This window comes from Mustela nivalis (genome assembly GCF_964662115.1).
Source record: "Mustela nivalis genome assembly, chromosome: 5".
Taxonomy (NCBI): domain Eukaryota; kingdom Metazoa; phylum Chordata; class Mammalia; order Carnivora; family Mustelidae; genus Mustela; species Mustela nivalis.
Window position 1 is genome coordinate 59,610,742 of NC_139024.1, and position 22,926 is coordinate 59,633,667.

The 22,926-nt window shown below is 35.9% G+C and overlaps 1 protein-coding gene across 1 annotated transcript in view; it reads right to left on the reverse strand.

Moving 5' to 3' along the window:
- The window catches only part of VTA1 (vesicle trafficking 1), a 64,878-nt gene extending 43,143 nt beyond the window's left edge, over positions 1–21,735 (reverse strand). The window contains exons 1-2 of the mRNA XM_082730858.1: positions 21,529–21,735; positions 2,130–2,224 (exon numbers count right to left, since the gene is read on the reverse strand). Of these exons, the coding sequence (XP_082586984.1) occupies positions 2,130–2,224; positions 21,529–21,640 (207 nt within the window). The 5' untranslated portion in view covers positions 21,641–21,735. The remainder of the gene's footprint in view (positions 1–2,129; positions 2,225–21,528) is intronic.
- Between the last annotated feature and the right edge of the window lie 1,191 nt (positions 21,736–22,926).

Below are 22,926 nucleotides of genomic sequence, written 5' to 3' on the forward strand. Positions count from 1 at the left end.
TTACAAAAATCAGCAAAATAAATATTCTCATTGTTACAACAGAATAACGTTAAGTTCTAGAAGAGATTTAATGTTGGAACTGAAGGATGATTTAGCTACAGCAATACTTACCCTGAACAAAAATGGGAAAAAACCCTACATGTAACACTAGTTTATTATATCCATGCTATGAAATGTTTTAATTGTACATTTAATTCTAGAAAAAAACTGGGAATGTCACTTTACCTCATCTTCAACATGAAATATCTGGCAGGAAAAACATACACTCAGTTTTCCAACTGTATTCTAAACATTACAGCACAGGCAGATGGGACAGACTCACCATGGAATAGATTTATTCTACCTGTTATTTAATTTAGATAATAATAAACTCTTGCTGAGTCCCTTTACAAATGTGATTTTACATTTTGCTTATTATAAAGAACTATTCTGATTTCTGTTTTATCCATAAGATAGTTTAGTTATTGCTGTTATGTTGTGAAATTAATAAAGAGGTATTCTATACAAAGTCTGTTAGCAATATGATTTTATAAATGTACTGCTATGCGTGAGACACATTCTTCTCCCTAACCTCATCTTCAAAAAAAGAATACTCAATTTTTTCCTGTATCTACAGAAACCACTTTAGAAGTAGAAGGACGGACAGGCTTCAAGGGCAGCGGGATTCCCATCAGTGGCGCCACTAGATCCAATGGGTGGTTAACAGTAGCAATGACAGGGACTCTGGGTCAGAAAGCCAGACACCCATACCTAACCAAGTTAGAACCCTACTGCCCAGGGCTATTTAATGTAATTAGGTTTTGATCTGAGTAACTTTCAACATATGTAAAAGCTCTGGGATGACTATTATAAATGCTCTGATTTTTAAAATATCTAAAATTCTCTCTACAAAAAATAATGCAACTAGTCAAATATTTAGGTTTCTAATTCTCTTGAGCAGGTCATAGAACTAAGTAAATAAAAGGCTGCAGGTATTAATATAACAGCCTCTGAAGACATAAATTACCACAAGTAGACCCTGACACTATTAAAAGAAAAGCCAGGACAGCTGGGCAAGGGAGGCACAGGGTGGAGTCCTGATTAAGTTGAATTGGCACAGCCACTCCTGTCTTCTTGCACTGATACCCAATTCAACTCCTTCAATCTTCCCTGGATTGGTACTTCTATACGACCTGTGAAATTATATCATGGTTCAAGAAGATGACTCATCCATTAGTCACCTACCACATTTCTACTAGCAGGGAAGAATGCCTGGACCATAAAACTATCTTCTCCTGGTACCAAGAGTGAGACAAAGAGACTATAGGCAATTGATACTATTTCCTTCGTTGTCCTTCACTAAATAAGTAGTCCATTTCATTATTGTAGGAGCAATTTAAGAATTCCCAAATCAATAATCCATGTAACTGTATGAAGTAGATTAGAAAGGGTTTGTCACTTATGAAAGAATGACTTGAAGGTCACCTACAATAACAAGATAGAAATCTACTTTAATACAACTTACAACTCCCTTAGCAGTAAGATATGAATGAAAAAAATTGAGTCAGGTTGCTTAGGTGGCTCAGTTGATTGAGTGTCTGCCTTTGGCTCAGGTCATGATCCTGGGTCCTGGGCTCAAGCCCCGTGTCAGGCTCCCTGCTTTGGTTGGGGTGAGTCTGCTTCTTCCTCTCCCTCTGCCTGTTGCTCCCCTGCTTGTGTTCTCTCTCTCTCTCTGTCAAATAAATGAATAAAATTTTGAAAAAAAAAAAAAAGAATGTCTAGTTTTTCCTCAGCTGTAATGACATTACTTGATAGCTGCCAAGAGGAAGAACTAAAATGACGGGACGCCTGGGTGGCTCAGTTGGTTGGACGACTGCCTTCGGCTCAGGTCATGATCCTGGAGTCCTGGGATCGAGTCCCGCATCGGGCTCCCAGCTCCACGGGGAGTCTGCTTCTCTCTCTGACCTTCTCCTCGCTCATGCTCTCTCTCACTGTCTCTCTCTCAAATAAATAAATAAAAATTTAAAAATCTTAAAAATAAAAAATCTTAAAAATAAAAAAAAATTATAAAATGGCAAAATACACATAAACGAATGTAATAAAATGCCACTTAAAACAATCAGAAAGTAAATGATCAGTGTTTAACTTACAGCTTCTAACTGATCCATCAGCTTTGATAAAAATTTACGACAGTCAGGAGTTTTACTATCAATCTTCATTCCAGTTTGCATTGCATATAAACGACCTACAAAGAAAAGAAAAATGAGATGACCTGAACAATTTCCATTAGTGAATGTTTAAAATATACATTCTTCATAATAAATAATTTAAAATCTAAGTGAATTTGGAAATAAAACTTTAAAATAAACTTTGGAAAAATAAACTTTAGCAATAAAACTGATTTATTATGGATCTTAATTACAAAAATAAAGAACACACAAATATTATCCAAAGAATGTAACAGATCCATGATAATAGCAATTTTTTTTAAATCAAGTAAAGTCTTCTCTTTTGGCACTATGTTAGAAAGAAAGGAGGGAAGGAGAAGGAGAAGAGAAAAAAGACTAGGTCCTAAGCTGTTAAAAAGACCTGTAATTTAATTGGGAAGTTAAGGCAACCAGAAAAATCACATGTACAATAGCACTCACCAAGTGCCCAAAAGTGATACTAACAAAATATATAATATGAGCTAGAACACTGGGAAACATAACTTGAGTTGAGGCTAACAGGGAGAACTGTTTAAGTTACTTGTATATATATATAAAAAAAAAATACACACCCTTTTTAAAAAGTTAATAAAAACATTAGAGATAAGGCTAAACCTAAAAACAAAACAAAACAAAACAAAAAAAAAACCAACTCTGTGACACCATGATCTTAATAGCTTTTCCCGTGACAGGAGCAGTGAAAGGTCTGGTGGTAACTGTTACCATTGGTGTGTACATAAACCACTTGTAATTTACTCTTATATTCTCCAAATATGTCCTGGAAATCTGTGACAGCACTATGGATATATCATTCTAATGAAAGCACATATAGGTGGTTCCCAGATGTTTATTACTACAAATCTTGTTACCATACCTTCTTGTGCTTGCATTCAAGAGTTCCCTGAGGCAAATAACCAAGAAATGGAATACCCAGGTCATATACATGTATCTTTTTCATCTTTGAGAGCTACTCTTAAACTGTCCTCCAAACAGATTACCAAAATACAGTTATAGTTCCAACATATGCAAGCACCATTTCCTCAAACCCTCAAAAGCAAACAAACAAAAAAGCCTGGCAGTATCGAACTTATCAGTGTCAAGATTTTACGTGATATTTCATTTTCACTACTAAAAAAGTACTGCATATTTACTGGATAGCTCTATATCCACCTTCTTGAATTAGTAGCTATCAAAACAAAAGAAAAAAAAATGTGCCAAATTTCTATTTGGTTGTTTGCTTTTCAACAAACTGTCTTGTGGCAGTTCTTTACACAGTATAAAGGAGGGATATGTTTCTCCCCTCAGATGGCATCTTATGAACACCATCACCCTTCCCTGCTTTATTTTTCTTTCAGCACGTAATCATATTCTATTTATTAATCCACCATCTCTACTTCAACTCAAATTTAAACTCTGTGATGATGGCAATTTCAGTCTATTTGGTTTGTTGATGTACCCTTGGCATGTAGGATAGTGCTTGGCCTTCGATAAACATTTTCTGCATAGATAAAGATGGATGAAAGAATAGCTCATTCTGCCCCACTGATTTAAATGCCACTTTTATCATTCATTATCATATATTAAGCTTCCATGGGATAAAAAGGCCCAATTCTGTATATTGTCTATCCTGCTTCATTAGTCTACTGGCCTATCACTGCTTTATTTACTAGAGCTTTAAAACATAGTTTGGGTATCTGTTAGGTACTCTCAAGATTCCAATTCAATTAAGGCTACTCAATGATATCTTCTTTAAGAATGTATTAAGATACACATGATATACAGTTATTTATTGTGTTTTTAATTTTAAAAGCTTTATCTGAAGAAACTACTTTTTAAATACTTAGTCTTGCTTTTAGGACTATCTCCTATTACAGAGTTTGGTGTTTAATTTGTTAATGCATTTATTTTCACGTTATCAAATTTCAGAGTTTGATCCATCTAGTTATTTTTTAGTATATGTGCTGCCGAAAAGAGCACGATCCATGTAGTTATTAACAAGAGGGAAAAAAAGGAGTTCCAAAAGTACTGTACAGATTTACATTGCCACAGAGTATAAAAAGCAAGGTGCTTTTGTTTTCTCTGCACAACAGCCAGCACTGGGCATCATTGTGACCCAAAACCAAATTCTAATCTAAAAAAAAAGCTCATTTTAAATGTCTCTTGCTTTGATACCAAATGTGACCAAATTTTCTTTTTCTTTCTTCTACTTTTAACCAGTCATATATATATTTCTTTAAGCAACATGGCTGCGTCCTTTACCCATTTGTCTCATTTGTCTCTAAGGTTTTAATCATCTCCCCGCCCCCAACCCCCCCCCATGGCTCCTAAAGCATGGCTGAACGCTCTCTCCTTTTAACCAACTGAGCCACCCAGGCGTCCCGCTCTCTCCTTTTAAACCAGTCACATCTCTTTTGAGCTGTTTAAGCTCTGTGCCTGTCTTAGCTCCTTTTCTTCTTGTAACTGACTGAACTCCTTAACACTTCTTCTTTGTGAGCTGTTCAGGTTTCTTCTCCCAGTGTTTTTGTTGCATTTCTTCTTCAACAGTGAATCAAATGAGCTCTTTCGAAAGCAAACATACTGGCTGCATATATCATGCCATCTTTCAATTTCTGAATGCTGTTTTAAAACACAGAGACATGAAATATCTATGTTCTCAAAGCTATTATTTCCTTTCCTCTCCCCCCCCCCACCCCGTAAATTCCAAGCTTGGAAAAGTTCTTTTACCTTGAAGGGGCTAGATATTCAGTTACATGATTTTTCTAGTTTTCCCCATGGTTTTAATTTTTCAAGTTTAACTCTAACGTGCATTTCCTCTCCTCCACAAGTTACTGGCACCTATCTGAAATACACAAAAAATGATGCAACCTTTCTCTAATGGTTTTGTGGTTCCCTCTTTAATATATTTTCACCTTTTAAAAAATCATTTTTAAAAAAGACTATTTGAGAGAAAAGAGAAAAAGAGAGTGTACACATGCAAGGCGGGGGGGGGGGGGACTAGCAGAAACAGCAGGACAAGTAAACTATGCACTGAGCACGGAACCCAATGTTGGACTTGATCCCATGACCCTGAGATCATGACCTGTGATGAAATAAAGAGTCTGATACTTAACTGTCTGAGCCACCCAGTGTATATTTTTCCTTTATATGTTTCCTGGTTATTTGATTTGCTGAGATCACAGATCAAATGATACCTCTAGCACATGATAGTATCTCTTAATTGGTAATTCACTTTTTCTTCCTCCAAATTTACTCTGCTATGTCTTGCTGTATTACCAAAAATTTTTTTTTTAAGATTTTATTTATTTATTTGACAGAGAGAGATCACAAGTAGGCAGAGAGGCAGGCAGAGAGAGAGAGAGAGAGCGGGAAGCAGGCTCCCTGCTGAGCAGAGAGCCCGATGTGGGACTCGATCCCAGGACCCTGAGATCATGACCTGAGCCGAAGGCAGCGGCTTAACCCACTGAGCCACCCAGGCGCCCCTGTATTACCAAAATTTTATCAAGAATTTTATGTGGTCTTGCTCATATTTTTAAGAGGAAAGCTTCTGCTTCAGAGTAGGGATCAATTCCATGCCAGGTTGCTCATATTTCCCCTAACAGAGTCCCTACCCTATGCTATATTGAAACTGCGGCCTTTGGGACCAAGGGATTGGCAAGATAACTCACTAGAGTGTAGGAGAGAAAATCAGATTTCTACTGATAATTGTTAATTATTCTTTAAAAAATTTCTATTTTTGCATCTTTAATAATACAGGTAGTACTTTTATAATAGAGTATTTGTACATTTACATAATTAGAGATTCATTTCTTTAACTCATATGGATAGGTGATAAGGTTAAAAATCACTACTCATTACATCCTTTCTCCTCTCATCTATAAACTATATTTTCTTATCCCAACCTAGCCCATACCTCTTCTACAGGGCCCCATTCTTTTACCATAATCCCTGGAATTACTGCTTTATAATCAGCAAAATCCTGTGCATCTCCTCAGATTCCTTCTCCCTCTGCCTTAACTAAACCCTAGACACCACTGGAAGCAATCCTCTTATATTCTTTATACATCAGGATTGACAAGCATGCCTGTTTTTTTCTTTGCATCCCATTGCTACTTACTTTCTCTCGGTATCTTCTAAACACACTGGTCTAAAGCTCAAGCCCCTCTCTTCTACCTGATCTTGTTAATGCTTGTAACTGACCGAGAACCTCAGGGTCCTTCCTTATTTTTCCACCATCTTGAAAATTTGCTGTTCGCATGGATAATTGATACTTGTGGCAGAGACTACTAACTGCCCACATTCTTTCTTCCTACCTTCTTTGCTAATGAGACCCCTACACTATTAAGGGGGCTGTAATGTACCTAGCCAAAATAGTACATTTCCAATATTATTCAAAGCCAGATATAGCCATTCAACTAAGACTGGTACCATGTTATCAGAAGTTGTTGGGAGAGAATTCTGGAAGTAATCTTAAAGGGGAAATGACAGCAGGGGAAAGATCTTACTGACCCTTTCCCTCTTCTTCCTGATGCCTAAAATAGACATGGTGTGACTGAAACACTAGTAGACAACTTAGATCGCAAGGCAACCTTGGAAATGGTAATCATGTGTTTGCCTGTACATCTGAAATTGCAAAGTACTTGGGTCCCTGATGACTTCGTGGGATTGACACGTTTTTGGGTACTGCCAACATCAGACTTTGTTTTAAATGAGGGAGTTCTTATCTGACTTAGCTATTGTTATTTTGGATTTTCAGCAATAAGAAAGCAAATCTAATCCAAATTAATACACAAAACAATGTTCTCAATTCTTGCTGACCCTAATAATTGTATGTACTCTCCCATACAAGCCACTCACTCCATGATTAAATCACAATCTCAAATTGCTCTACTTCCCAAATCAGTATATTAAGCATCAAATCTAAACACAATTTTCATTTTTTCCAACTTGAAACTATGCCTGTTACAACAGGTGGCCAGTTCACTAGTGTCTATTTCTTTATTGCGATCAGTCTTTTCTCCTTTAACTTACCTCTGCAACCAGCTTTGATTTTATATTTTTCTAGAACTTAACTGCCCTTACCCCTTAAGTTTTTCTTTACTATGTTCCTCTGGCAAAAGGACACTCATTATTTAAACCCATCTATCCTCTTTCTCTATGCCTATATATAAGCAATAGAGACCACTGGCAGATGAGCACCATTATAAATATCATAATTATCAACCTCAAATGAGCTTAATGCTTGCCTTCCCAACCTCCCAAATGACTATTTCAAACATACATCAATCTCTTTAAACAACCACCTCACCCAGAAACAAGCACAGGAAATTTAATGGACGTTAATTAATTATTCACTACCTATATATACTGTTAGTCAGCAGGATGTCATAATAATGTGAGGAAACAGTACAGTTTCATGTTCCTAGGAGGTCTTTTTCCTATCTTCCTAACAGAGTAGTGAACACTGTATGCATCCTACAGTCCATGGAGTGTAGGTTGTTGAGTGTAACTGGTGAACCAACTTTGGAGATAAATGGCTATTCAGCACAGACAGGTTGAAAAAATGAGCCCAATTATCAGGATCACATTGGCTTTAGTGGAAGCCATCTAGGACTACAGAAATTAATCAGGCACTATTTCTTGCTACCATGAGAAAGTGATTTAAGTGACTTATTCACATGTAAAAAAAAGTACAATTCTCGGTTTCTACTTATCATTTTTAACTACTTCTATTGTTTACAATACAGATGGAGACTATCTACATCTACTTTGAAGCAAAAATCAAATTATTCCCAATTCATATCACCACAGCCATTATTATTCTCCCTCACAACACAAATAAAAACAAGGCTCAGCTCCCATCCTTTAAATGTTACCTTAATACAGATGGCTATTACCTGAAATACAATGTAATGATAATATAATTAACTGGTATCACCCACATACATTTTCTTTCTTGGTTTACATGCATATTTAGGTCTTTGCAATTACTAGGACATTATTACATAACACCTTTAATTGAAGAACTGGGAATATTTAGGATGAAAATGGCATGGCTGTAACAGTTTTTTAGAATCTCATGTGGTTTACTTGTTAAATACAGAAAATTATCTTCTGATATATTTTTAATATTAATAAAAGCAAAAATGCCTTAAATCTACTTGTAAAAATTAGTAAGTACACCAGAAGATCTTTCTGCCATAAAGGATGGAAAAAAAGAATCACTTTCATATAGAGCCCAAGACACTGTTAATTCACTGTAGCAGCAGGAGGATGATGAAAAATTAATGTCTAACATGGAAAATTACCTACTAAGATAGAATAAATATGTAGCTAAAATCTTCTATAAGAAAATATATTTGATTTATTTCATCAAGGAAATGTGTTTATTTTTATGAATAAATGTTATTTGAAGATGAGTAATGAGGCACATTTGCAAAAGGATTAAATACTTTCCAACCTAACTTTAATTTAATGTGAGGCATTTAGGAGATAAATATTTTCTAATCCTGAAGGTATGTATAATTCGAAGTTCCATAAAATCTAAACATTAACATTCTAACACATCCTTGCTTATACGTAAGAAATATAAAACTATGAAATGCAAGCTATAAACACGCAAAAAAGATATATAGAAGCAATTATGAAGAGAGATGCTTTGATAGGTTAAATAAACAAGGCACTCAAATAGGAATCATTATAATTTCAACTTATGTTTAAAAGACTTTATTCCAACAAACAGAACTGAAAATACTACTCTATTCATAAGCATACTGTAAATACTTACTCTACGGTTAGTATTAGCTTTTGTGAAGGGACTTCTGAATCAAAGATAAAAAGTAAACTGTGAATGAGTATCTACTAACAAAAGATATTTACATTGCTCATTTCTTCATTAAACAACTATTTTTGGAGCTCCTGTTGTAATATAGTAGCTTTAAGAAAAAGTGAGCTATTCCTGAATTCTTACTAAAAGATTATGCTGGTACAGAGCAAAAGCAAAGTGACTACTTGATTACTAAAATGAGACCAGATTCTAATTCTGGCCATGATGGAATAACTAGACTTGACATTCCACCATAAACAACAAAAAAACTAGACAAAATGTATGAACCACTTTTTCACAAATAGAAATAGATGGGAAGACTATGACACCAGGAGAAAGGAAACAAATGAGATGACTACACCAATGATCAGTCCAGCATTCTTCCTGGAGGCACATTCTAAACTACGGAGTTTATGTGTGGGGGGGTGCCTCAAAGAGAATACAGATCAGTAGAGCTGAGAAAACAGACTAAAGCTTAGAATGACTAAAGGAGCTTTAAGTGGAGGGGCAGAGTTCTGAAGAAGAGAAGCCACGCAGAAGAGACATCCCAGACAGAGATAAACTAGAGGCTAAACTGAATACTACAAGATGCACACGTAGATCAGAACTCCATGAAGTCAGACAGAGTGAGTGGTAAGTTGTGAGCTGGACCGTCCCCAAAGCTGGGACGCATTTAAGTTGCAACCAGGGTGAAGAGTTCTAAATGCCTACCCAAGATATTCAGTAGAGACCCCAAATGGTAGGGTATGCTTTGGTAGTAGAAGATTACCCCATCCTTAAATCTACTTTAGACTTTCCCCCAAACTAAAAACAAAGACACAAACATATCACACTTAACTGCAACTAACTTAATTGTTGGCCAGATCAAATTTGGTCAAAGGCCATAATATCCAGACATTCAAGAACTTAAACTTCACTATGTCCTGCAACCAGTCAAAAATTACTATAGATGGCAAATAAGGAGGAGAATGTGAACAGCCCAATTAAGACTGAACAATGACAAAATGACAGAAACAGCAGTGACATTAAATCACTTGGAAATCATGAACAAGTATTTAATGGAAACCATGAATAAAATGAGGAGAGAAACAAAACATGCACAAAGGAACACAAATGGGGCACCTGAGTGGCTCAGTGGTTTAAAGCCTCTGCCTTTGGCTCAGGTCATGATCCCAGAGTCCTGGGATCAGGCTGGCATTGGGCTCTCTGCTCAGCAGGGAGCCTGCTTCCCTTCCTCTCTCTGCCTGCCTCTCTTCCTACTTGTGATCTCCATCTGTCAAATAAATAAAATCTTAAAAAACTCACTTGATTCTAGTGAATCAAGAATTCACTTACAAAGCTCTTCAAGAGGTCAGGAAAATGATACCAGATTATGTGGGAAAATATTTCAAATTTTATTTCATTTTATAAATTTCTTTTAAAAAATGACAACTAAAGAAATTAAAACGTAGATTAGGGCTTATAGGCTTATGACATACTGATAAGTAAAATGTGTGACAATGATAGCCAAAGGACAGGAGAGGAAAAAGAAAATCAAGTTTTTATGTTGAATGTGAGGTGTTATGTTATATGATGACAGGTTATGATAAGTTAACATGAATGCTAAAGCAACCACTAAAAAAATAAAACAAAGAGGAATATCTAATAAGCCCACAGTGGAGGCACAAGAGAATCTGAATTGCTTCCAAAGAGAAGCAGTAACTAAGGTTCAAAAACATCTAACAACCAAAAAACCTGGACAAGCCATAGAAAGATAAATGACAGACTGAATGAAAGCAGGAACTTAAGCAATGAAACCTCTCATATAGCAACATGCTGCCAGAGAGTCAGTTTTCACTTTGAATATCAAACATAATTGTCATAAAAAATGAACCTTACCAAAGATGCTTTAAATCTGCATGGATGCCAAAGAAAGATAATGACAGTGAAGGCCGAATTACTTGACACCACTGATCCTGTCCCTTTAACCTTAGGGACAGGCTGAGAGTCTTAAAAACTCATTTACTTTACTCAAAAATAGGATTAACTATTAAAATGACCATTTTTTACAAAACAGAACTCATGATCCCAGCATGTCTGCAAAAACAAATATAAGGTAAATAAATGGATTGTTAACGGATAAATCAGGTATCTTAATCTTTTGTGTTTCCATTATTAACCTGTCACTGCTATAGTAAAGTATCCTGAGTCAGCCTATAATAAAAAATAATTACTGAGACAACAGAACTATGGACTTCAATCAATCACAGATTCAGAAAACAGTAAAAAAGTGGAAAATTGCTTATCTTTTATTGGTTTAGTTAAGTTTGTCTCCTTGGCTTTAAAAGATCCAATTTCTGTGTGATTAACTACAGAAAAAATAATAGGCAACTGATTATTAATCCTAAAATCTAACTTAACACATCTATTAAAAAAATCCAGTATTATTTAGCCTTTAAACTAAATTAAAATTTTATACTGTAGGTCCTGTAATATCTCAGAATTGAAATGGCCATAGGTATTTACAACTTCCTGAATGACTGTATTTAATTTTCCAGTGATTATATAAACAAATGACCCTCAAAGAGCACTTACACACCTTCATTCACAGTCTGATAATTATACACTGTCACCCCCTAGAGGAAACTCTGAAAAATCACACTTGAAACTATGTTTAACTAAACATTTGGTTAAACCAAATCTCAATGGAAGGAATCTTTATGGGTTTAGCTTTATCTACACCAAACCTAACAGAATCAAAATATGTATCATACTGTGCCTATATTTAGCAGAGGCTCAAAAATATTCTGGCTTCATTAAAGGAAAAAAAAAAAGAGAGAGAAACACACATGTTGCTCAGTTATGTTAGCAACTCAAGCCTATCCTCCTTTTCTACTCTTCACTTACTAGAAATCTCCCAGATTACTGCACTGCCTTTCTGCCCCCCTTTCATTGTCAGTTTGACTCGGTCCTTTACCCTCACTCACTCCATAATTGGTTTTCTAATTACTACTTACTGTCAACAATCTTCCATATAACTATTTCTCATCTAGCATTTGCCATTCGGTTCCTGGTTCCATTACTTACTAACAGAAGAACCAGGGTGACAGTGGGATTCAAATCAGATATCCTGAAAGACAGCACTGTTACAAATGCCGAGAGCTACATGAATGTTAGTTGTCTGGTTTCTTTATTCAGTGACAACTGTGTGGCTATAGTTCCCTCTAGGGACCGCTGTTGCCTTAATATCCAGGTAATTTAACAAACATTTTTTGAGCACCTTTTCTTTACTATGTATCTATCTCCAGTGGCCCAGCACTATAAGGCACAGTCAATAAATAAAAAGCCCCCAGAAGTATGCAAGTCTGAAGTTTAAACTCCCGAAAAGATAGCAGATAAATGAAAAGCAATTAAGGTAGTCTTACAAGACACAATGAGGACACAAAAAGGAAGCACTTTTCCAATTTAGGAGAAGGCCTCCCTGAAAAGTAACATTCAAGCTGGTTCCTAAGGATAAAGTGGAGTGGGGATGGTGGGGAAGGAAACAGTTGTCAAGGCACAGGGAATATAACGTTGGAAGGCTTAAAGACAAGAGAGAATGAGCAAGGTTCCAGAAACAGTAAAATTCAGTTTGATTAGAACTGCTATCGATGATTCAGGGTTCCAATCACTAAGGGCACTTATATATGGAGCAACAATAGGTGGATTTAAAAATGAATCGGTCCTTAATAAAGCTTTTGTTTTTGCATTTTTTATGACATGGAACATGTTCACTTTAGAGAACAGAAAATAAACAAAAAAGACAATCAGAAGAAAACACTATCCATGAACCCAAAAGCCACAATATTTTTCTCCAAGTATATACATATTAAAAAGTTCAATTCATATTATACATACAATTTTATATCCTGCATTTTCAAATAAACTTCTTCCTATGTTACAAAAGATGACTTGTAATTCTTACTGATTACATTACTTTCCACCCAGTAGATCTGCCGTAACTTAATTAACCATTTCCACAATGACACATATTTTGGTTGTTTTGCATTTTTCACAAATGCATAAATAATCACCCAGAGGACTCCACATAAAACTCTCAGTATATTTGTGATTATTTCCTAAGCAAAAACTTTCCAAAACTATAATTACTGAATTATATAGACTTTTACAATTCCATTTTGCCAAAATACTTTCTATAAGTTTGTACCAAGTCACAAGCCTTGTCAATGGAGATTTCACCACATATTCATCTACACTGAGTTACAATTTTACAACCAAAAAAAGTAACCTATTTTAATTTACATGACTAATTAAGCTCAATGTTAATAATTAGCATTCCTTCCTTTAGTAGTTAAACATACATGCTCTTTGTCCCTTTATCTACAAGGATCTTTTTTCTTAAAAAACAGTTTTGTATGAGTGTTTTATATACCAGGGATTCCAGTCTCATCTACTGGAAATATTTTTTCTTGCAATGTTTTTTAAAATTAATACTGTTTGTGCCATACAGAATTTCTAAATGTTTCTAGACAACTCTATTATTCTTTTACTTTTTTTTTTTTTTTAAACTAAGCACTTAAAACAGGTCTTCCTAGCAGCTAAAGGGATTATCTGTTTGAAGTAGAAACTAGGAAGCTCTGTCAGTAACTGGGGATAAAATGAGGCCATAATATACCAAAGAAACTGAGTAGACAAGTAAAATTTTAAAAATTTAATGACTGAGACATATGAGGGAATTGAGAAAGGTTAAATTTGTAATCTGGGGCACTTGGGTGGCTCAGATGGTTAGGTAACCAACCTTGATTTTGGCTCAGGTTCTAATCTCAGGGTTGTGGGGAGTCTGCTGCTCTCTCTCTTTCTCCCTTGGCCCTCCCCCAGCTCATGCTCTCTTAAAAAATTTGTAATTTTTAGCTAATAAATTTTCACATCTGACAGAAATGGGATATTCCAGAAAATGTTATTTAATATATCCATACTAGGCCAAAAATATTTCAAATTGAAGAAACTAATCAATATAAAAAATAATTTCCCCCCAAAAGCAGAAAGTTCTGCTTCATCAATTACTTTTCTTTAATCTAAAAAAAGAGATAGGGACGCCTGGGTGGCTCAGTTGGTTAAGCAGCTGCCTTCGGCTCAGGTCATGATCCCAGCGTCCTGGGGTCGAGTCCCACATTGGGCTACTTGCTCCGCAGGGAGCCTGCTTCTTCCTCTGACTCTGCCTTCCACTCTGTCTGCCTGTGCTCGCTCTCTCTCTCTCTCTCTCTTACAAATAAATAAATAAAATATTTTAAAAAAAATAATAAAAATTAAAAAAGAGATAAAGCTGTGTTTTAATCTACATCAGATATGAGAACCTTCATAACAATATTAAGGAAGCTAGCATGATATGGTTATTGAAAATCTGACAATGGTAACACATAAAAAAGAAGGCTGAATCAGTATTACTTAGGAACTCTTCTTGCAGGAGAAAAACAGGAAAAAATAGACTACGACATTAAGAAAAATACATGATATACAGAGTTTATACCAATAGCACAACATAAGAAAAGAAAGGCTGATAAACAGGATACTATGAAAATTAAAACTGTGTCTGTGACACCCTGTTATGAATACAAAAGAGAAGCCACAGACTGGGAGAAAATATTTGCAAAACAAGGACTAGTAACTACAATATATTAAAACCAAGGAAACACAAAAGGGGGGGAGGGACAAAACCAGAAAATATGCTGAAGGTGATATACATACAGTAATAAACACAAGAAAAGATGTTAATTTCAGTAGCCATCAGGTAAATAAAATTAAAGACATGATATCAAGGTAACTATCAGAAAGACTAAAATAAAAAACAGTGACACACCAAATGCCAGGATGGGGTGGCGTAGGGTTGAGGGATGGGTGTGGCGACAAGAAGATGGGTGTGGCTACAAGAAAGTAACAAGTGATTCTTGGGGAACTGTTCTCTATCTTGACTATGGTGATATAGGAACCTATACTTGATAAACTGTTTAGAACTAAATAACACACACACAGGAACAAACATAAAACTGGGGAAGTATGAATAAGACTGGTGGATTTCATCAATGTCAATATTTTCTGGTCATAATATTTCAGTATAGTTTTGCAAGTTACTACTACTAGAAGACACAGGGTAAAGCACATGATCATCTTTCTCTTTTTCTGACAAATTCATGTGGCTTTACAATTACTTCAAATTAATAAGTTTAATTAAAAAAAAAAACTAATGGATTCTTTCCAGGAATGGAGGGGTATTTCAAGGAGGAGGACATTTACTATTTTTTTATTACATAATACAATAATAAGTTCAAAGAAGTAAGCATAAGCACACTAGCACTTGCACAAATGGTGAAAAAAAGTAATTTGATACACATTTTAACATACATTCCTGATTTAAAAAGAAAACAAAAGACCAAACAAAGAAATACAGAAATATTAAGGTCACAATTAAAAAATGATGAGGTCAGAGATAAATCATTCTTGGAAATCATATAATTGAAATGGAGGAGGCACAATGGGTACATACTGAGAACATACCTATGAATTCATCTAAAACTCATTATAAACACAGTAGGGTAAGTTATAAAATACAGTGCACTGAGATTCTTTCCATTACATTTCTTCACTGTAATTAGAACATTTTAAAAAGCCATAAATTACTATAGTTACTATGTAGTTCATCTATTCAATCAACAGACAAAATTTACACACATCCACTGTGTCTTAGATATTAAGAGTTAGAAACTCAACGATCATCAACATAAGACATACTTCTTACTCTCATAGAGCTTACACTCTAGTGAAGTAATAGTAACATTTAGAGAGATGGCATGTATTAAGTATTTTTGAATGTCAGTTATGTGCCAGGTGGTGAGAGAAAAAAAGATATTAATCCCTCCCTGTCCTCCAAGAGAATCCAGAAGATGAAAAGGCAAATCAGTATTTATAACACAATTTAATTAAAATGAGAGGCCCACTGGAACAACTTCCAACCATCCCTATGAGGTAATGAAAAGCAGCTTACAAAAAGTATAATTTGTACTGAATCAGTAAGAGTAAGCTAACCAGGTTAAGAAGAAGTCAAGGGATTCTAGGCAAAGAGCAGCGAAGTACACAGAGCCTTAAAACTAAAAGACAGTATGGAGCTTTACCAGTCAGCAAGTACTTTAGCAAAATAATCTTGATTTTTTTTTCTTACCAAAAATTCTTTGCTGTAAGAATTTAGAACACTACACTAAGATTATAAAAATGTATCTCTTCACACATTTTTAAGTTGCTATTTACCACTTTTCATCAGTTTAAGCAAGTATAAAAGCTATAATTTCTGTACATCAAATACATACATCTAAAATTTCTAACATTCTTTCAACTGTATAACAATTTGATATAATTCTAAAACACACAATTTGATATAATTCTAAAACACACAAAGCTCTTTCTTTAAGCATCAAAAATAATACATTTTGTCTTTAACCTGTACTTCCATTTACATATCATAATGAATTTTATTACAAAGAATGTATTTGTATGCTCAAAATCCTAACTTGATTATACTTCTCTACAACAACAACAAAAATGTATAAAAACTGAAGTTTAAATTTACCAAAATTTCCTGTGAGATAAGATACTAAGTGTTAAAATTTTTCCTCTGAATTTCCTCTAAGCATTAAAATTACGTAATTATTGTAATGCATAATTGATCAAAACATATCAATGTTACACATTTCAATAATCATTAAAAAGAAGGTAAATTTATTGGAAATGCATCTTACAATGAGCTAAACTGTGTATCCAGGAATCAATATGATTTACTATCATACAGAACAGGAGTAGAGCAAAGCTTCTGTTCCCACTTTCATATTTACAAATTTAAGATGAGAGAAAATTTATTCACATAAAACAGCAGATGAGAATGGAAGTTTTATCACATCAAAATCACTGAATTCTTTGAATTCCTTCTGGGTTAAAGGCTAAAAAGCATATACTTACCTATCATCAAATATTATTTTTAATCATCTCTTACCTGACATTTCACATAGGTCAGCCTCAAAATTTGTTTTAAAATTAGAAAAGTACTTGTCACCCCTCATTAGAGTTATTCATTTTCTCAATTTTGTGAAGCAATACAAAAAAAATCTTACAGATTCATCATTTTCTTTCATGACATTGGGACAGGATTATTCTAAGACACTGACAGGATTAGGAAAACTGAAATACTGTTCATTTCAACATCCTCTGGCAAAGAAAACAAAACAAAGCAAAACAAAACAAAAACACTTGAAACCAATTTAAACTTATTTCTCTTATCACTTGTTTTAAATGTATTTCTCAAAAAACAAAATACCTCAGAGCTGACGATTGCACTCATTTAATTTGAGAATGTCTACCACAGAATATTGATGGCAAAACCTGCTGTTAATGGCAAACCAGCCAGTCAGTGGAGGCTTACTTTCTCAGAAAAATATCACATAGTTTTCCAAATTGAATAAATATGTTAAGCCATGTCTGCTTTCACCTCATTTCATCTGAATTCTAATTCCAAAATTTCAGTAAGCCACAGATCCTTAAGTCACTTGGATGAAACAAGGCCCTACCCACTTCAGCATTTCTCTTAGATCAGGAATGATATTCTTTAAAATAATGAATACATAATGTAAAGGTTAGATCATTTCATGATAACTCTTACATTTAGGGAATTCAGAACAATGCAACACAGCCTGGTTTTAACAGGAGGCTCTACCTTCAATAGATACATTTGTAAGTGTAAGAGACTTTGGAAAAAGCCTTTTCCAATGTGGTTCTTCCAAGTCTTCCTCCCCACAGATAAACCTTCTCATACTCTCTTGTACATGACTCTGGTCCCAAACTGTTCCTCTCTACCCTTCTGGATAAAATCCCAAATGATCAAACAATGGCTACTAATATCTAAGGACAATTCCTTTTCTTCCCTTTTATAAAATGTTCTGTCTCGTTCCCCAAATTAGAATGTTGCTTTGACATCCTTTCCCATGCCCTGTATTTTCAAATAAAGGTCTATTCTTGGCTCCAATTTTCTTCCATATAAAACAGGAAAGGAAAGGATGCTCTCCTTAATACCTTAATTAACAGAGACTTCACTACACCATTAATTTGAATTGTTCCTTTTTTCTGGACACCCTGGAAGGTTTTCCACACTCCTTCCCAGGGCAGTATGACATAAAAAATACTCATGATACATGAGAGCATGCTTTTCTTCTTTAAAGTTGAAGAGCATTTGTGAACAGGATGTGGGAAAAGAGAAGTAGCATACTACTTTGCTATCCTGATCAAAGGAGCTTTGTCAGAGAAGAAACAGAAGTTGAGAATTGCAGAGGTGATTCCTGTAGAATTCCTTCATACTGAGGTTTGAAGAACACTGGTTGGTACGTGTAGAGCACGAATCATAACAAGTTACCATGAGCGGTCTTCTGTTATACAACAGAAATCAGACCCACACATATGGCAGTTACAGGAATTATGAGAGAGCAAATTTAAACAAACTTTTTAAAGCATTTAAAGAAATAAGAGTATTTAAGAAATATAGTAACAAAAGACTATCAGAAATGGCTATGCTGACTTAAAAACAACAAAAAAAGAAAACATCCAGAAATAAAAAAGGGAAACAGAAACTCAATAAATAGTGATACAAAAGGATATGTGGAGGTGAACACAGACCTAAAGAAATTATACAGAATGTAGCACAGAGAGACAAAGGGATGCAAACTATGAAAACACTGAGACAAATAAAGGAGAAAAGTCCAACAAGTCTAATCAAAATTTCAGTAGAGGATACTTAAACAGATAATAGTAGAGAATTCTCCAAAATTTATGAAAGACACCCATCTGTAAATCCAGGAAGCCAAAGTCAATCCTAAAGAAGGCAGATGAAAAGAAATCAAGTCCTAGAAAATCAGAACATAAATTACAAGAGTGATAAATTGGCTATAGTTTAAAATTAAGAACTTTTGAATACCAAAGGACTTCATGAATAGAGTGAAAAATCAAACTATGAACTTGGAGAAGACATTTGCCATGCATGTAACAAAGGAGTATTATCTTAAAGAAAAGACAAGCACTGAAATAAAAAAAATGGACAAAAGCAATAAATAGGTATTTCAAAGGGGAATCACAAATGGTAATTAACATATGAAAAGATGCTCAACCTCATTAAGACTCAGTGAATTGCAAATTTAGCTTCAATTTCATGCTCACCAGATTGGCAAAAATTAAAAAGTCTAATAACTTCAAATATGGTGGGTACCTTGGTGTTCATTTTATTATTCCTTAAGCTGTATAAACACATTGTATGTGTTCTTTAATATGTTTTGTAACAAAAAATATTTTATAAGTACCACTGAATTTAGCAATGAACATGTTTGTCTATGGCCCTGCAGAGAGCAGTTTCAGTGAAATAAAGGGATGAAAAGCAGGCTACAATGAGCTGAAAAGGCTCTATGTGATAGGAAGGTAAAGACAACACAAACAACTATTTCAAGCTTAAATTTGAGGTTAGTCTCACAGTGAGAGCTTTTTTAAAATTTAATTTTTTAAATAAAGGAAACTGGGGCAAATTTAAAAAGAAATAGCAGAAGGAAGAGGACGATGACACAGAAAATAAAAGCCCCTGGCTATTCACAAAGGTATATAATACGGAGCTTATGAATAGCAGTTAGTTTTAGACAGGAACAAGGGTTCCAACTTCACTGTTATAAAAAAGTACCTTTTTGACCTTATCAAATCACATTTCTCATCCCTCTAACCATTCCAGTTACAATGGGCTCCTTGATCCTCTTTCAAGCAAGCCCCTGCCTCATGACTTCTGCATATGTTACTCCCTCTATTTAGAATACTCTTTTCCAAAGATGCAAAGCCTGCCTTTCACTCCTTTCAAGTCTTTGCTCAGATATGAACTCAGTGAAGTATTCCGAGTACCTTAAAAGTGGAATCCCCTCCTCATCCCCGTCTACTCTATTCCTAGTACTCCTTGTTCTTTTTCCCTGCTTTATTTTTCTTCAAAACCTTCTAATATTCCATATAATATGCTCATTTTATTGTTTAATCCCCTCTTCCCCACTCGTCTACAAGCTCCATGAACTAGAGCCACAGCACCTGGTAATGCTTGATACACAGGAAGAAACTCAATAAATACAAGGTGAATAAATGATTAATAGTCCCTACTCGAGGAACTGGAAGAAGATATATAATGAAAACAATACTGTATGACTTGAACAAAATGAAGCAGAGCCTAGAGAGTAATCGACGTACTGCCTACAGAAGAGATTACATTGGAGTTAGATCTTGAATCATGAGTTTGCGAAGTGGAAAAAAAAAAAAAAAAAAAAGACAGACATTCCAAGGAACTAAAAACATGGAGGTTTAAAAGGGCCTTGTACACCTGAGAAATGAAAATGGGGTTCTAGAGTAGGACAGGGAAGACAGCAGACCAGATTTTAGCGAGCCTTACAATGTTCACAGCCTTAAAATGTTCACATTATACCGAGTTTTTCAACGCTAAAAACCCTTTAGGGGGCGCCTGGGTGGCTCAGTGGGTTAAGCTGCTGCCTTTGGCTCGGGTCATGATCTCAGGTTCCTGGGATCGAGTCCCACATCGGGCTCTCTGCTCAGCAGGGAGCCTGCTTCCTTCTCTCTCTCTCTGCCTGCCTCTCAGTGTACTTGTGATTTCTCTCTGTCAAATAGATAAATAAAATCTTAAAAAAAAAAAAAAACCTTTATAGAAGATTATAGTTGCTTGGTCACTCTTTTTATTTGCGGTCAAGTTTAAAGTTTAAAGTTTACATAGAACTACTGCAAAGAAAAAAATCTGAACAACCTAATCTGTTCTCCAACTGCAGACTGTATTTCACAATCAAACACAGTATTCCTACGAATTGTCTCAAACCCAAGTATTATTCAAAAAAGTCAAGACAAAAAATTCTCATTGGTGGGAAAATGGCCAAATTCATGGGCTACTTGAATTCAAAGACTACTCGTCTCCATTTCACCATTTATGAGTTTTTTAATGGGCTTGCCTGTTGTCATACTTAACCTGCACTTATTACTATGTTTTCAATTAGTCTACCTTCCTTCTGTCCACATCCTTACTGTCCTTGGGACACAGCTCCGTTTTAGCTCCAACACACGTTACTTAACCATCCAGGTGATTTTCGATACAGGAGACACTCTTGAGTACACACACAACACCTTAAGACAGTGTGTTAGCTCAAGTGCCCAGGTAGCCAGTTTAGGAATACTTATGCACAAGACTAAAAAGGTGGCAAACACCAGCTTCTAAGTTTTGCCTCTCTGGGGCCTGCGGCAGGGGAGGAGGGGGAGCACGTGAGACCGGGGAAACCGTGAAAAGGGCGGGGCTCCACTGTGTTCCCAGGGAAGGCCAGAGGTCAAAGCTCAGGTCTAAAGCTGAAGGGGCGGGGCCTGCCTTAAAAACCAAGGGGTGGTGTGTGGGTTCTGGAGGATAAAGAGGGGACACGGCGACTCGGAAAGACTCACAGTAATAAGCCACCACAGGGTCCCGCTTGTCATGTTCCTGAGCCGTCCTCAGATGATGCTGTATGCTCTTAAACTGGGGGGGGAGTGGGGGCAGCGGAGCAAGCGCGGCCATCTCTATTCCAGGAATCACCACTTCCTACTCGCGCGCCACCGACACTTCCGCTTCCGTCTGGCAGGTCGCGCGCACGAACGCAAACGACAAGTCCCGCCCACTCTCCCGTTGCTCGGCGACAGCAAGTCAACTACGGACTCCCAACAGGGACAACCTCAGAGTACCTCGCTCTTGGTGGTTGGAACCCAGAGAAGGCTAAGCCGCTCCGCGGTTGTGCGGCTTGTGGCACCAGCGCCCTCTGCTGGCTGCGGGTGGGAGGGAAAAGAGTTTTCGTTTTGTTTTACCTTGTCGTATCCCTCCGGCCTTTTTTCCTTTTCTCCCTCCCTCCTTCCGTCCGTCCTTCCCTCCTTCTTTCCTTCCTCCCTTCCTTCTTCTTTCCCAATACAGAAGGTAGGAAGGGGAAAGCAAGAAGAAAATAATGTTTGTTGATTGGGAGAAAGGGTAGAGGCGTGAATTGCCTTTAGTATCATTCAGAAATTATCACTTCCAGTTTCTCAGATTATCTTAATAGTGTCCTTAGAAGCTTTTCTGATTTTAGAAACTTTAAATTTAATTACTGTGAGCATGAGAGGTAATTGAGTTCTTCTGACACATTGGGTAAAATAGCCAGACTCTTTTCAACTTAAATACCAGGCACATTAAGCTTAAAGAAAATTGAATTTTTCTTGTGAACTGGTGAATGAATAATCTGAAGATCATTTATTTTTGGAGAATGATCAATAATTTGCCAAATATATTGACTCATACCATTGTCGGCATCAACTTTTCCTTCTACCATCAGTGACTTCCATTCTTTTTCTCTCTTCTCCATCCCATTCTGTCGTTTTCCAGGACTTTACACTTTATTGTCCAATACCCTTCATCTTTATTGCTTTTTTTTCTCAGCTCCCAGGTTTGAGGGTTCATCTTAAAACTAGCTTTCATTGAAATCACACCATCTCCAAGGAAAAAGATCTGAACCTCTGAAATTTGTCATGCCTGCTATTCTCTCATCACCAAACCATCTTCCCCACTCCCCCACCCCTGCAGAAACTGCTCTGTGTCCTCATTATTACCCCCTACTCCACATCCTTTGTCCGTTTCTTCTTGCAGAGTACATTACCTTACTGGGTGTGCCTTTTTTTTTTTTTTTTTTTACCCGACAAGAAACTGAGTTCTGTATTCTCCCCAATTTCAGTAACATTCACTACCGCTTGACAATGTATGTGTTATAGACTGAATATTTGGGTCTCCTTAAAATTCATATGTTGAAACTTAATGCCCAATGTGATGGTACTAGGAGGTGG